A 13,547-nucleotide genomic window follows, 5' to 3' on the forward strand; every position below is an offset into this window, starting at 1 on the left:
TACTGGGTACTTGACATGCACTGTCTCACTGAAAGCTCCAACTACCACTTGAGATAGTTATTTTAACCTCATTTTGAGCAGATGTGGAAACTGAGGGTATTCGGGTCAGGTCACCCGATCACGTAGCTGGTGGGTAGCACTGTCAGGACTGAAAACCAGGTCTCTGACGTCAAAGCCCAAGTCCTTTCCATCACACCACCCAGTCCTCTAGAAATAGCTCCAGTGGTGCATCGTCTGCTGCTCTCTCGGTCTCAGGATTGGAGCAGGAACAAGAGCGGCCAAGGCTTACATGCGGCAGCGTCACTGTAGCCGAGCTCACTCACCGTTGTTACCCTACAGCTCAATGGCAAGGAGACAAAAAATCCCACATAGGGCTTCCCTGGTGGCGCAGTGGTTGAGAGTCCGCCTGCCGATGCAGGGGACGTGGGTTCGTGCCCCGATCCGGGAGGATCCCACATGCCGCAGAGCGGCTGGGCCCGTGGGCCGTGGCCGCTGGGCCTGCGCGTCCGGAGCCTGTGCTCCGCAACGGGAGAGGCCGCGGCGGTGAGAGGCCCGCGTACCGCAAAAAAAATACAAAAAAACAGAAAAAAAGAATGGTGTCTCTGGGGGCTTCCCTGGTGGCGCAGTGATTGAGAGTCCGCCTGCCGATGGAGGGGACACGGGTTCGTGCCCCGGTCCAGGAAGATCGCACATGCCGCGGAGCGGCTAGGCCCGTGAGCCGTGGCCGCTGGGCCTATGTGTCCGAAGCCTGTGTTCCGCAACGGGAGAGGCCACAACAGTGAGAGGCCAGTGTACCGCAAAAAAAAAAAAAAAAAAAAAAAAAAAAAAAAAATCCCACATATTGTACAGCGGCACCTCAAACTATACACCGAATCCTTACCCCTGTGCGTCTCTAAATGTCAATTGTTAGTGGTGGAAGCTTTTAACTCCGCAGTTTCATATTTCTTTCAAAATAAAAACCACCGTGTCATAGTTAGAAAGAGCTCTAAAGAGATTCATTTTACATGTTAATAATCAACTCACATGCCCGAAGCCATATGCACTCCGTGCTTCTGAAAACAGGAAGTGAGGGGACCACATTCTGTTGTCCTGGAGCTTGTCCTTTCTGAGGAGGCCTTCGCCACATCCAGGAGGGCCGACCACAGCCCGTCTCCCAGGGCTCTCTGTTCATCCCTGCACCTGCTGTCAGTTGCGGAGGGGATTGTTTATTATTATTAATATTTAGAAAGGTTGCCTCTAGCGGTACTAAAATGTGCATCACAGAACAACAGTTGTTTACTGTGTTTGAAGTGAAGGATCTCACCCAGGAGAGCTCCTTCACTTGAAGTTTCTCTCTCTCCATCTCTACTTGCAAACAGAGATTGATGAATAACAATTATTGTTTCAGAGTTGCATCTCTCACATTATTTATTTGGTCATAACTCTTCCCAGAAATTCCCTTAATTGAACCAGACACTATAAACCAGTTTGCATGGATTTGATGACAGCCAGCTCCATGCTTCTTTACAATAAAGAATAAAGGACTCCACGGCTGCAGAATGAGGTGACACCCACTGCCTCCTTGTCCCCGTCTATAGACCTATCCAAACAATTCCAGCCAGATATTAAAGTTAGCTGCCCATTTTTTAAAGCCATGCGGGATGCAGTAGGTTTTTGACAAATTACCCTGGAGGCAGGAGGAGATATAAAATTGGACATAGGGCTTCCCTGGTGGCGCAGTGGTTAATAATCCGCCTGCCAATGCAGGGGACACAAGTTTGAGCCCTGGTCCGGGAAGATCCCACGTGCCACGGAGCAACTGAGCCCGTGCACCACAACTGCTGAGCCTGCGCTCTAGAGCCCGCGAGCCACAACTACTGAAGACCAAGCACCTAGAGCCTGTGCTCCTCAACAAGAGAAGCCACCGCAATGAGAAGCCCGTGCACTGCAATGAAGAGTAGCCTATGCTCGCCACAACTAGAGAAAGCCCGCAGGCAGCAAGAAAGACCCAATGCAGCCAAAATAAATAAATAAATTTAAAATTGGACATAACTCAAAAGATTCCTGGGCCCCAGGAAGCCAGCTCGTTTGGAATGTCACCCCCTGAAGCTGAGCACGCTCATGGTTTTGGAGCAGTGACATTTCCCAGATCTGCCTTTGCTTCAGGTTTGCTCTACGTACTAGTTACTCTCTGTGCTAGAACTACTACTGTACTCTAGTACTGGTAGAGCAAGCTTTCTAAATATTAATAATAATGAAAACCAACTCCTCTGCAACTGATAGCGAGTGCAGAAATGTGCAGGAATAAACGGTGCCAATGGAAAGATGCTTTGCCAACATCATTTGCTCAATTCATGCGTTCATCCAACAAGTGTCTATTTCATGCCTACTATGCACCAGGCACTGTCCTAGGCCCTAGGGTGGCACAGCAGTGAGCAAAACACGAAAACTCACTCCCCCTTATCCAGCTTCCTTTCTAGTGGGTCCAACAGACAAACACTCAGACATATTGCACATCAGATGATGGGAAGTGTGTGGAGAAAAAGAAAACCATAAAGGAGAATAAGGAGGGCCAGAGGGAGGTGGGGACATTTTAGGCTTAAAGAGAGCTTTGAGTCAAAGACCTGTAGGGAAGAGGGAGCAAGCCACATGATATAGAGAGGAAGGAGCCTCCCACCAGGGGGAACAACGAGGGCAAAGGACGTGAGGCCATGGTGTGCTCGGCAAGTTGGAGAAAGAGGAAGGGGCCAGTGTTCAGGGAGCAGAAGGGGTGAGAAGAGAGTTCTAGGAGGCGTGGTAAAAGGTCACAGGAGAGTGCCGGTGATACCGTGTGAGACCTTATCCACCCGCTGTGAGGACTTGCCCGCTGTGCAGAAGGAGAGGGGAAGCCGTGAGGGGTCTGAGTGAAAAAGTCAAAAGATTCAGCTCCCACTTTGGCTGCTATGTTGAAAAAGGACTGGGTCTGGCTGGGGGGAAGGGTGCAGCAGGGAGAAACAGGAAAGCCAGTTAAGAGCCTTTAATCCAGACGAAAGCTGGAGTGGTGTGGTTAAAGGTACTAGTGGAGTGGTGAGAAGCCTCGGATCCTGGTTGTAGTTTGAATGCAGAACTACTGGGATTTGCTGACGAATTGGATTTGTATGTAAAAGAAGGAGGAATGAAAGGCGATTCCAAGGGGTTTGGCCTGAGGGGCTGGAAGGATGGAGTTACCATTTACTAGACTGGATGAGCAACAGATTTTACTGGTGGAAGAGGGATGTGGGGCAGACCCAGAGTTCCATCTTGAACGTGTTAAGTTTGAGATGCCTTTTCGACATCCAGAGAAGAGTTGTCTTTGAGTCTAGAATTCTGGTCTAGGCTGGAATTTTCAGCATATAGATGGTAGTTTAAGCTATCAGGTTCCATGGGATCACTAAAGAATGGGTAGACAGAGGAGAAAAGGGCTCCAGAGCACTGGGCCCTGAGGCCCTCCAGAGGTTAGGGAGGCTACGAAATTACTTTGAGTGTAAAATGATATTGAAATTAGAAATCAGCCAGACATGTAGACGTCCAAAATGGCTAGCCTGTATTTTTCTCCCATATCACAAGGTTGAGGTGATGATTGAATAAGAAAGTAGATATAAAACCACTTTGAAACATTAAAAGGAAGAGGGTCTGGCAGTCCTATGGCACTGCATCAAGCACATGGGTTGCCTTATTATCTCATTGGATCTACACAACAACCCTGCACAATAGCTATTATTGATCCCATTGTCCAAAAAACCGAGCCTCAGAGAGGTCAAGTAAATCACCCCAGTTTACACAGTGAGGAGAACGGCAAAGCCAGCACACAGTGGCCATGTGTCTACCTCCAGAAACCCCCAGAAACCTCTAGAATCCTCTTGCTCTCCCTTATTACCAGACCAAGCTTCTCAGCCCAGCTCACACTGGAATCACCTGAGAGCTACGCAAAACTGGGCCGGGACCCTCCCCATACCTGTTTGCTCAGAATCTCTCAGGATAGACCCAGGTATCACAGTTTTTAAAAGCTACCCAGGTGATTCTAACGAGCAGCTGCCGCTGAGAGCCATGGTATCATGCTACTTCCTTTATTTGTACGCATGCGTGGTCCACTGTGTTCCAGAAGGATCCAGGTGGGATTACACCTGTAATTATTACCTGTTCATTTGTTAATAAAACCGACCATTTGTGAAAACCACAATTCTCTGTATTGTGATTAGATATGTTAAACTGTTCAGAGTTTAAAGAAAACCAAGGGGATTAGAAAAACATTGTTATTTCCAGAAATGGCTTCCAGGGTTCTCTTATTTTCTTCCTCTGCCTAAAAGTCCTCTGAATGAGGTCTTCACTCCCCAATTTTTATATCACTGAAAACAAAGGAGGGCAGAAGTAGGTTAACGGGACAACATCTAGCCAAGTTAAACCACGGAAACGTGAGTCAGACTATTATTTATTTATTTATTTAAGTTGTGTTGTTTCTTTTCTTTTCTTTTCTTTTCTTTTTTTTTTTTGCGGTTCGCGGGCCTCTCACTGTTGTGGCCTCTTCCATTGCGAACCACAGGCTCCGGACCCGCAGGCTCAGCGGCCATGGCTCACGGGCCCAGCTGCACCGCGGCATGTGGGATCCTCCCGGACTGGGGCAAGAACCCGTGTCCCCTGCATCGGCACGTGGACTCTCAACCACTGCGCCACCAGGGAAGCCCCTGTTGTTTCTATTTTTATTTTTTTGACTTTTTTTAACATCTTTATTGGAGTATAATTGCTTTACAATGGTATGTTAGTTTCTGCTTTATAACAAAGTGAATCAGCTATATATATACATATATCCCCATATCTCCTCCCTTTTGCATCTCCCTCCTACCCTTGCTATCCCACCCCTCTAGGTGGTCACAAAACACCGAGCTGATCTCCCTGTGCTACGCAGCTGCTTCCCACTAGCTATCTATTTTACATTTGGTAGTATATATATATGTGTCAATGCTACTCTCTCACTTCGTCCCAGCTTACCCTTCCCCCTCCCCATGTCCTCAAGTCCATTCTCTACATCTTCATCTTTATTCCTGTCCTGCCCTTAGGTTCTTCAGAACCCTTTTTTTTTTTTTTTTTTTTTTAGATTCCATATATATGTGTTAGCATACAGTATTTGTTTTTCTCTCTCTGACTTACTTCACTCTGTATGACAGACTCTACGTCCATTCACCTCACTACAAATAACTCACTTTCGTTACTTTTTATGGTTGAGTAGTATTCCATTGTATATATGTGCCACATCTTCTTTATCCATTCATCTGTTGCTTCCATGTCCTGGCTATTGTAAATAGTGCTGCAATGAACATTGTGGTACATAATTCTTTTTCAATTATGGTTTTCTCAGGGTATATGCCCAGTAGTGGGATTGCTGGGTCATCTGGTAGCTCTATTTTTAGTTTTTTAAGGAACCTCCATACTGTTCTCCATAGTGGCTCTATCAATTTACATTCCCACCCACAGTGCAAGAGGGTTCCCTTTTCTCCACACCCTCTACAGCATTTGTTCTTTGTAGATTTTTTTGAGGATGGCCATTCTGACTGGTGTGAGATGATAACCTCATTGTAGTTTTGATTTGCATTTCTCTAATGATTACTGATGTTGAGCATTCTTTCATGTGTTTGTTGGCAATCTGTATATCTTCTTTGGAAAAATGTCTGTTTAGGTCTTCTGCCCATTTTTGGATGGGTTGCTTCTTTTTATGATATTGAGCTGCATGAGCTGCATGTAAATTTTGGGGATTAATCCTTTGTCAGTTGCTTCATTTGAAAATGTTTTCTCCGATTCTGAGGGTTATCTTTTCGTCTTATGTTTTCCTTTGCTGTGCAAAAGCTTTCAAGTTTCATTAGGTCCCATTTGTTTATTTTTTATTTTATTTCCATGGGTCAAAAAAGGATCTTGCTGTGATTTCTGTCATAGAGTGTTCTGCCTGTGTTTTCCTCTAAGAGTTTTATAGTGTCTGGCCTTACATTTAGGTCTTTAATCCATTTTGAATTTATTTTTGTGCATGATGTTAGGGAGTGTTCTAATTTCATCCTTTTACATGTAGCTATCCAGTTTTCCCAGCACCGCTTATTGAAGAGGCTGTCTTTTCTCCATTATATATTCTTGCCTCCTTTATTAAAAATAAGGTGACCATATGGGCATAGGTTTATCTCTGGGCTTTTTATCCTGTTATATTGATCTATAGTTCTGTTTTAGAGCCAGTACCATACTGTCCTGATTACTGTAGCTTTGTAGTATAGTCTGAAGTCAGGGAGTCTGATTCCTCTAGCTCTGTTTTTCTTTCTCAAGATTGCTTTGGCTATTTGGGTATTTTGTGTTTCCATACAAATTGTGAAATTTTTTGTTCTAGTTCTGTAAAAAATGCCATTGGTAGTTAGATAGGGATTGCATTTAATCTGTAGATTGCTTTGAGTAGTAGAGTCATATTCACAATGTTGATTCTTCCAATCCAAGAACATGGTATATCTCTCCATCTATGTGTATCATCTTTAATTTCTTTCATCAGTGTCTTATAGTTTTCTGCGTACAAGTCTTTTGTCTCCTTAGGTAGGTTTATTTCTAGGTATTTTATTCCTTTTTGTTGCAATGGTAAATGGGAGTATTTCCTTAATTTCTCTTTCAGATTTTTCATCTTTAGTGTATAGGAATGCAAGAGATTTCTGTGCATTAATTTTGTATCCTGCTACTTTTCCAAATTCATTGATGAGCTCTAGGAGTTTTCTGATAGCATCTTTAGGATTCTCTACGTATAGTATCATGTCATCTGCAAACAGTGACAGCTTTACTTCTTCTTTTCTGATTTGGATTCCTTTCATTTCTTTTTCTTCTCTGATTGCTGTGGCTAAAACTTCCAAAACTATGTTGAATAATAGTGGCGAGAGTGGACAACCTTGTCTTCTTCCTGATCTTAGAGGAAATGGTTTCAGTTTTTCACCATTGAGAACATGGCTGGCTGTGAGTTTGTCATATATGGCCTTTATTATGTTGAGGTAAGTTCCCTCTATGCCTACTTTCTGGAGGGTTTTTATCATAAATGGGTGTTGAATTTTGTCAGATCTTTTTCTGCATCTATTGAGATGATCATATGGTTTTTATCCTTCAGTTTCTTAATATCGTTTATCATATTGATTGATTTGCATATACTGAAGACTCCTTGCATTGCTGGGATAAACCCCACTTGAGCATGGTGTATGATCCTTTTAATGTGCTGTTGGATTCTGTTTGCTAGTATTTTGTTGAGGATTTTTGCCTCTGTGTTCATCAGTGATATTGGCCTGTAGTTTTCTTTCTTTGTGACATCTTTGTCTGGTATTGGTATCAGGGTGATGGTGGCCTCTTAGAATGAGTTTGGGAGTGTTCCTCCCTGTGCTATATTTTGGAAGAGTTTGAGAAGGATAGGTGTTAACTCTTCTCTCAATGTTTTATAGAATTCTCCTGTGAAGCCATCGGGTCCTGGGCTTTTGTTTGTTGGAAGATTTTTAATGACAGTCTCAATTTCAGTGCTTGTGATTGGTCTGTTTATATTTTCTATTTCTTCCTGGTTCAGTCTTGGAAGGTTGTGCTTTTCTAAGAATTTGTCCATTTCTTCCAGGTTGTCCATTTTATTGGCATATAGTTGCTTGTAGTAATCTCTCATGATCCTTTATATTTCTGCAGTGTCTGTTGTTACTTCCCCTATCATTTCTAATTCCATTGATTTGAGTTTTCTCCCTTTTTTTCTTGAAGAGTCTGGCTAATGGTTTATCAATTTTGTTTATCTTCTCAAAGAACCAGCTTTTAGTTTATTGATCTTTGCTATAGTTTCCTTCCTTTCTTTTTCATTTATTTCTGATCTGATCTTTATGATTTCTTCTGCTAACTTTGGGGGTTTTTTGTTTTTCTTTCTCTAATTGCTTTAGGTGTAAGGTTAGGTTGTTTATTTGAGATGTTTGTTGTTTCTTGAGGGAGGAGTGTATTGCTATAAAATTCCCTCTTAGAACTGGTTTTGCTGCATCCCATAGGTTTTGAGTCATCGTGTTTTCATTGTCATTTGTTTCTAGGTATTGTTTGATTTCCTCTTTGATTTCTTCAGTGATCTCTTGGTTATTTAGTAGTGTACTGTTTAGCCTCCATGTGTCTGTATTTTTTTTACAGATATTTTCCTGTAATTGATATCTAGTCTCATAGCGTTGTGGTCAGAAAAGATACTTGATACAATTTCAATTTTCTTAAATTTACCAAGGCTTGATTTGTGACCCAAGATATGATCTATCCTGGAGAATGTTCCATGAGCACTTGAGAAGAAAGTGTATTCTGTTAGTTTGGGATGGAATGTCCTATAAATATCAATTAAGTCCATCTTGTTTAATGTATCATTTAAAGCTTGTGTTTCCTTATTTATTTTCATTTTGGATGATCTGTCCATTGGTGAAAGTGGGGTGTTAGAGTCCCCTACTATGATTGTGTTCCTATCGATTTCCCCTTTTATGGCTGTTAGCATTTGCCTTATGTATTGAGGTGCTCCTATGTTGGGTGCAAAAAGGTTTACAATTGTTACATCTTCTTGTATTGATTCCCTTGATCATTATGTAGTATCCTTCTTTGTCTCTTTTAATAGGCTTTGTTTTAAAGTCTATTTTGTCTGATATGAGAATTGCTACTCCAGCTTTCTTTTGATTCCCATTTGCATGGAGTATCTTTTACCATCCCCTCACTTTCAGTCTGTATGTGTCCCTAGGTCTGAAGTGGGTCTTGTAGACAACATATATACGGGTCTTGTTTCTGTATCCATTCAGCCAGTCTATGTCTTTTGGTTGAAGCATCTAAACCTTTTATTTTTAAGGTAGTTATCGATATGTATGTTCCTATTACCATTTTCTTAATTGTTTGGGGTTTGTTATTGTAGGTCTTTTCCTTCTCTTGTGTTTCCTGCCTGGAGAAATTCCTTTAGCATTTGTCATAAAGCTGGTTTGGTGGTGCTAAATTCTCTTAGCTTTTGCTCGCTTGTAAAGGTTTTAATTTCTCCATCGAATCTGAATGAGATCCTTGCTGGGTAGAGTACTCTTGGTTGTAGGTTTTTCCCTTTCATCACTTTAAATATGTTCTGCCACTCCCTTCTGGCTTGCAGAGTTTCTAAGGAAAGATCAGCTGTTAACCTTATGGGGATTCCCTTGTGTGTTATTTGTTGTTTTTCCCTTGCTGCTTTTAATATTTTTCCTTTGTATTTAATTTTTGATAGTTTGATTAATATGTGTGTTGGTGTGTTTCTCCTTGGTTTTATCCTGTATGGGACTCTGTGCTTCCTGGACTTGATTGACTATTTCCTTTCCCATATTAGGGAAGTTTTCAACTATAATCTGTTCAAATGTTTTCTCAGTTGGTTTCTTTTACTCTTCTTCTTCTGGGACCCCTATAATTCGAATGTTGGTGTGTTTAATGTTGTCCCAGAGGTCTCTGAGACTATCCTAAATTCTTTTCATACCTTTTTCTTTATTCTGCTCTGTGCTAGTTATTTCTACTATTTTATCTTCTAGGTCACTTATCCATTCTTCTGCCTCAGTTATTCTAATATTGATTCCTTCTAGAGAATTTTTAATTTCATTTATTGTGTTTTTCATCATTGTCTGTTTCCTCTTTAGTTCTTCTTGTTCCTTGTTAAATGTTTCTTGTATTTTCTCCATTCTATTTCCAAGATTTTGGATCATGTTTACTATCATTACTCTGAATTCTTTTTCAGGTAGACTGTCTATTTCTCTTCATTTGTTAGGTCTGGTGGGTTTTTATCTTGCTCCTTCATCTGCTGTGGGTTTCTCTGTCTTCTCATTTTACTTAACTTACTGTGTTTGGGGTCTCTTTTTCGCAGGCTGCAGGTTCATAGTTCCTGTTGTTTTTGGTGGCTGCCCCCAGTGGCTAAGGTTGGTTCAGTGGGTTGTGTAGGCTTCCTGGTGGAGGGGACTAGTGCCTGTGTTGTGGAGAATGAGGCTGGATCTTATCTTTCTGGTGGGCAGGACTGCATCCGGTGGTGTGTTTTGGGGTGTCTGTGGACTTATTATGATTTTAGGCAGCCTCTCTGCTAATGGGTGGGGTTGTGTTCCTGTCTTGCTATTTGTTTGGCATAGGCACTGTAGCTTGCTGGTCTTTGAGTGGAGCTGGGTCTTAGCATTGAGGTGGAGATCTTGGCAGAGCTTTTGCCATTTGATATTACGTGGGGCTGGGAGGTCTTTGGTGGACCAATGTCCTGAACTTGCCTCTCCCACCTCAGAGGCACAGGCCTGACACCCAGCCAGAGCACCAAGACCCTGTCAGCCACACGGCTCAGAAGATAAGGGAGAAAAAAAGAAAGAAAGAAAAAGTAAAATAAAATAAAGTCATTAAAAAATTATTAAATATAACAAAAATTTAAACTAATTTTAAAAAAAGAAGGAAAGAAGAGAGCAACCAAACCAAAAAACAAATCCACCGATGATAACAAGTGCTAAAAACTATACTAAAAAACGGACAGGCAGAACCCTAGGACGAATGGTAGAAGCAAAGCTATACAGACAAAATCACACAAAGTCCACCTCCTCAGTTTGCGATGATTCGTTGTCTATTCAGGTATTCCACAGATGCAGGGTACATCAAGTTGACCGTGGAGCTTTAATCCGCTGCTCCTGAGGCTGCTGGGAGAGATTTCCCTTTCTCCTCTTTGTTCGCACAGCTCCCCGGGTTCATCTTTGGATTTGGACCCTCCTCTCCGTGTAGGTTGCCTGAGGTTGTCTGTTCTTCGCTCAGACAGGACGGGGTTAAAGGAGCCGCTGATTCGGGGGCTCTGGCTCACTCAGGCCGGGGGGAGGGAGGGTTACGGATGCAGGGCGAGCCTGCGGTGGCAGAGGCCAGTGTGACGTTGCAGCAGCCTGAGGCGTGCCGTGCGTTCTCCCGGGGAAGTTGTCCCTGGATCCCGGGACCCTGGCAGTGGTGGGCTGCACAGGCTCCCCGGAAGAGGGGTGTGGATAGTGACTTGTGCTCGTACACAGGCTTCTTGGTGGCGGCAGCAGCAGCCTTAGCGTCTCATGCCCGTCTCTGGGGTCCGTGCTGTTAGCCGCGGCTCGCGCCCGTCTCTGGAGCTCCTTTAAGCAGCGCTCTTAATCCCTCGCGCACCAGGCAACAAAGAGGGAAGAAAAAGTCCCTTGCCTCTTCGGCAGCTCCAGACTTTTCCCTGGACTCCCTCCCGGCTAGCCGTGGTGCATTAACCCCCTGCAGGCTGTGTTCACGCTGCCAAACCCAGTCCTCTCCCTGCGCTCCGACCGAAGCCCGAAGCCCGAGCCTCAGCTCCCAGCCCCGCCCGCCCCTGCGGGTGAGCAGACAAGCCTCTCGGCCTCGTGAGTGCTGTTTGGCCCTGATCTTCTGTGCGGGAATCTTTGCCTTCCGCACCCCTGTGGCTGCGCTCTCCTCCACTTTGCCCTCCACACCCCTGTGGCTGTGCTCTCCTCCGCGGCTCCAAAGCTTTCCCCCTCCGCCACCATAAGTCTCCGCGCGCGAAGGGGCTTCCTAGTGTGTGGAAACCTTTCCTCCTTCACAGCTCCCTCCCACTGGTGCGGGTCCCGTCCCTATCTTTTTGTCTCTGTTTGTTCTTTTTTCTTTTGCCCTACCCAGGTACGTGGGGAGTTTCTTGCCTTTTGGGAGGTCTGAGGTCTTCTGCCAGCGTTCAGTAGGTGTTCTGTAGGAGTTGTTCCACGTGTAGATGTATTTCTGATGTATTTGTGGGGAGGAAGGTGATCTCCGCATCTTACTCCTCCGCCATCTTGAAGGTCTCCGAGTCAGCCTTTTAAAAGAGAGATGGATTTATGGGTAAATAACTCTAGTTTCTAATCCCCAAATCAAAACATCCTTGTTCTTCTGTGTCAGAAGATATCTCTTCTGAGGTTTAAGTTTATCATAAACATGGTACCATCAAGAAGAAAATTAGCACCAGAGGGTGATTCGTGGCCATGTTGACAAAACAGAAAGTGTATGTGCATTTGGGTCACAGTTTACTCCCATTTACAACTTAACTACAGTTTGGACGCCTTCCAGAAGTTCCTCTGTCCATTGTTAAGAACATTATCAATGCAAAATCTTAGGGAGAACTAAGTTTAGGGTGTTGGAAGCTGTGGCAGAATCAGTAAAAGTGCATGTCATACTCATCAGCCTCTCATTGGCTCACACTTAAAAAGTTCCAAGTGTTTTTCTTCATTTATATAAAAACACATCTTTTAAAAAATCTGTGAAACTAGACAAGGCTTTCCAGAGCCAGTCAGATGGGGCCAGCCCTGTGTTGGTGACGATGTTTAATCTATTCTGATGCCTTTGTGTTGTTTTTGTCATATGAAACTCTCTATTTTTGAGGTTTCACATCCTGTGATTGTGAACATTAGGCAGATTATTCTCTTTAGAAGACAAATGACTCTTCCTTCGCCGCCCAGAGAAGGAAAATGCTAAGGTCACTCTACTTCCTTCCCACCTGTCTCTGTAAATATGGTGACCCCTCCCAGAAGCCACCATGGGCATCTGAATGAAGCCTCCGTGGCTCAGCTCTTCAATGCATTCTTGAATTCCCCATCTGTTAATTACTCCTACAGTGCTGTCAGATAGGTGAGGATGTACCTAATCTTCCGAGGCTGAGAACTTCGATTGGTAGAGTTAAATGTTTCATTGTCAGCATGTGGTGAGCCAGTTCAGGACATTCATTAAACATCTTTTCCAATCAGAATGTACCTGTTTCAAAACAGAAGTAACACCAGCGGCTCATTTGGGTCTTTTCTTGCATCTTTATGCAAGTTTTATTACATAAAACTTTCAGCAAAGGGGTAGGGTTACAGCCCAGGTGACTGAAGGCTAAACCACCATCTTTCATTTTCTGAATGGGCTGACAATGGTCAGAAAATGGTCATCGACCAACTTTTATTCAAAGTGAGTAAAAGCTGGTCATATGAGCTCCTCTGTCGAAAGGAATACCTCTCTTCTTTGCAGACCTTTCCTGTGTAAATATTTCATTTCTTACGTTCTGTATTCTATTCCTTTTCACCCTCCATTATTCTGTGTTAATATCATCAAGCATCTCTTTTTCTCTCGGGTTCCAGGCACTCTGACAAATCACCATTGGAGGCAGTAATGTGGTAGAGGGCCCGGAACCAGAGCCAGTCTGTCTGTGTTCACATCTACACGCTGTTGCTCACTGTGCGTGGCCTTGGGGAGATTTTTATTCTTCTGCTGCCTCAGTTTTCTCATCTGAAAAATGGGGAGAATAACGGTAGCCTTTACTCACATTGTAGACATAAGGAGTGAATGAGCTAATGTTGGCTCACTCTCAGAATAGTGCCTGACCCATAGTAAGCCCTGTGTAATGATTTTCCACAATCTGTATTCCACCTACCAACATACCGATAAGAGCCAGAAAGGTCCATGAACTCCAGATATGGCTTCTGAAGTCCTGCCTGAGGTGGGATGACCGAAAGACTACAACATGAACACTGCTCTTTTTTTCCTAAAACTTTCAATTACTGGAAAGATTGTTCCTTCTGTTAGTAATGGCCTCGGAC

The 13,547-nt window shown here is 43.6% G+C and overlaps 1 protein-coding gene across 4 annotated transcripts in view; it reads left to right on the forward strand.

Annotated features, from left to right (window-relative positions):
* SLC10A7 (solute carrier family 10 member 7) overlaps nt 1-13,547 on the forward strand; it is a 253,407-nt gene that overhangs the window by 222,652 nt on the left and 17,208 nt on the right. Inside the window, exon 11 of one of the 4 annotated variants that reach the window (XM_067736740.1) lies at nt 1,747-2,305. The exons of the other annotated variants lie outside the window; for them this stretch is intronic. Coding sequence (XP_067592841.1) covers nt 1,747-1,802 — 56 coding nt within the window. The 3' untranslated portion in view covers nt 1,803-2,305. Of the gene's footprint in view, nt 1-1,746; nt 2,306-13,547 lie in introns of those variants that run through there. 4 annotated transcript variants of the gene reach the window in all.

This window comes from Pseudorca crassidens, chromosome 4 (assembly GCF_039906515.1).
Source record: "Pseudorca crassidens isolate mPseCra1 chromosome 4, mPseCra1.hap1, whole genome shotgun sequence".
In the NCBI taxonomy this organism is placed as follows: Eukaryota; Metazoa; Chordata; class Mammalia; order Artiodactyla; family Delphinidae; genus Pseudorca; species Pseudorca crassidens.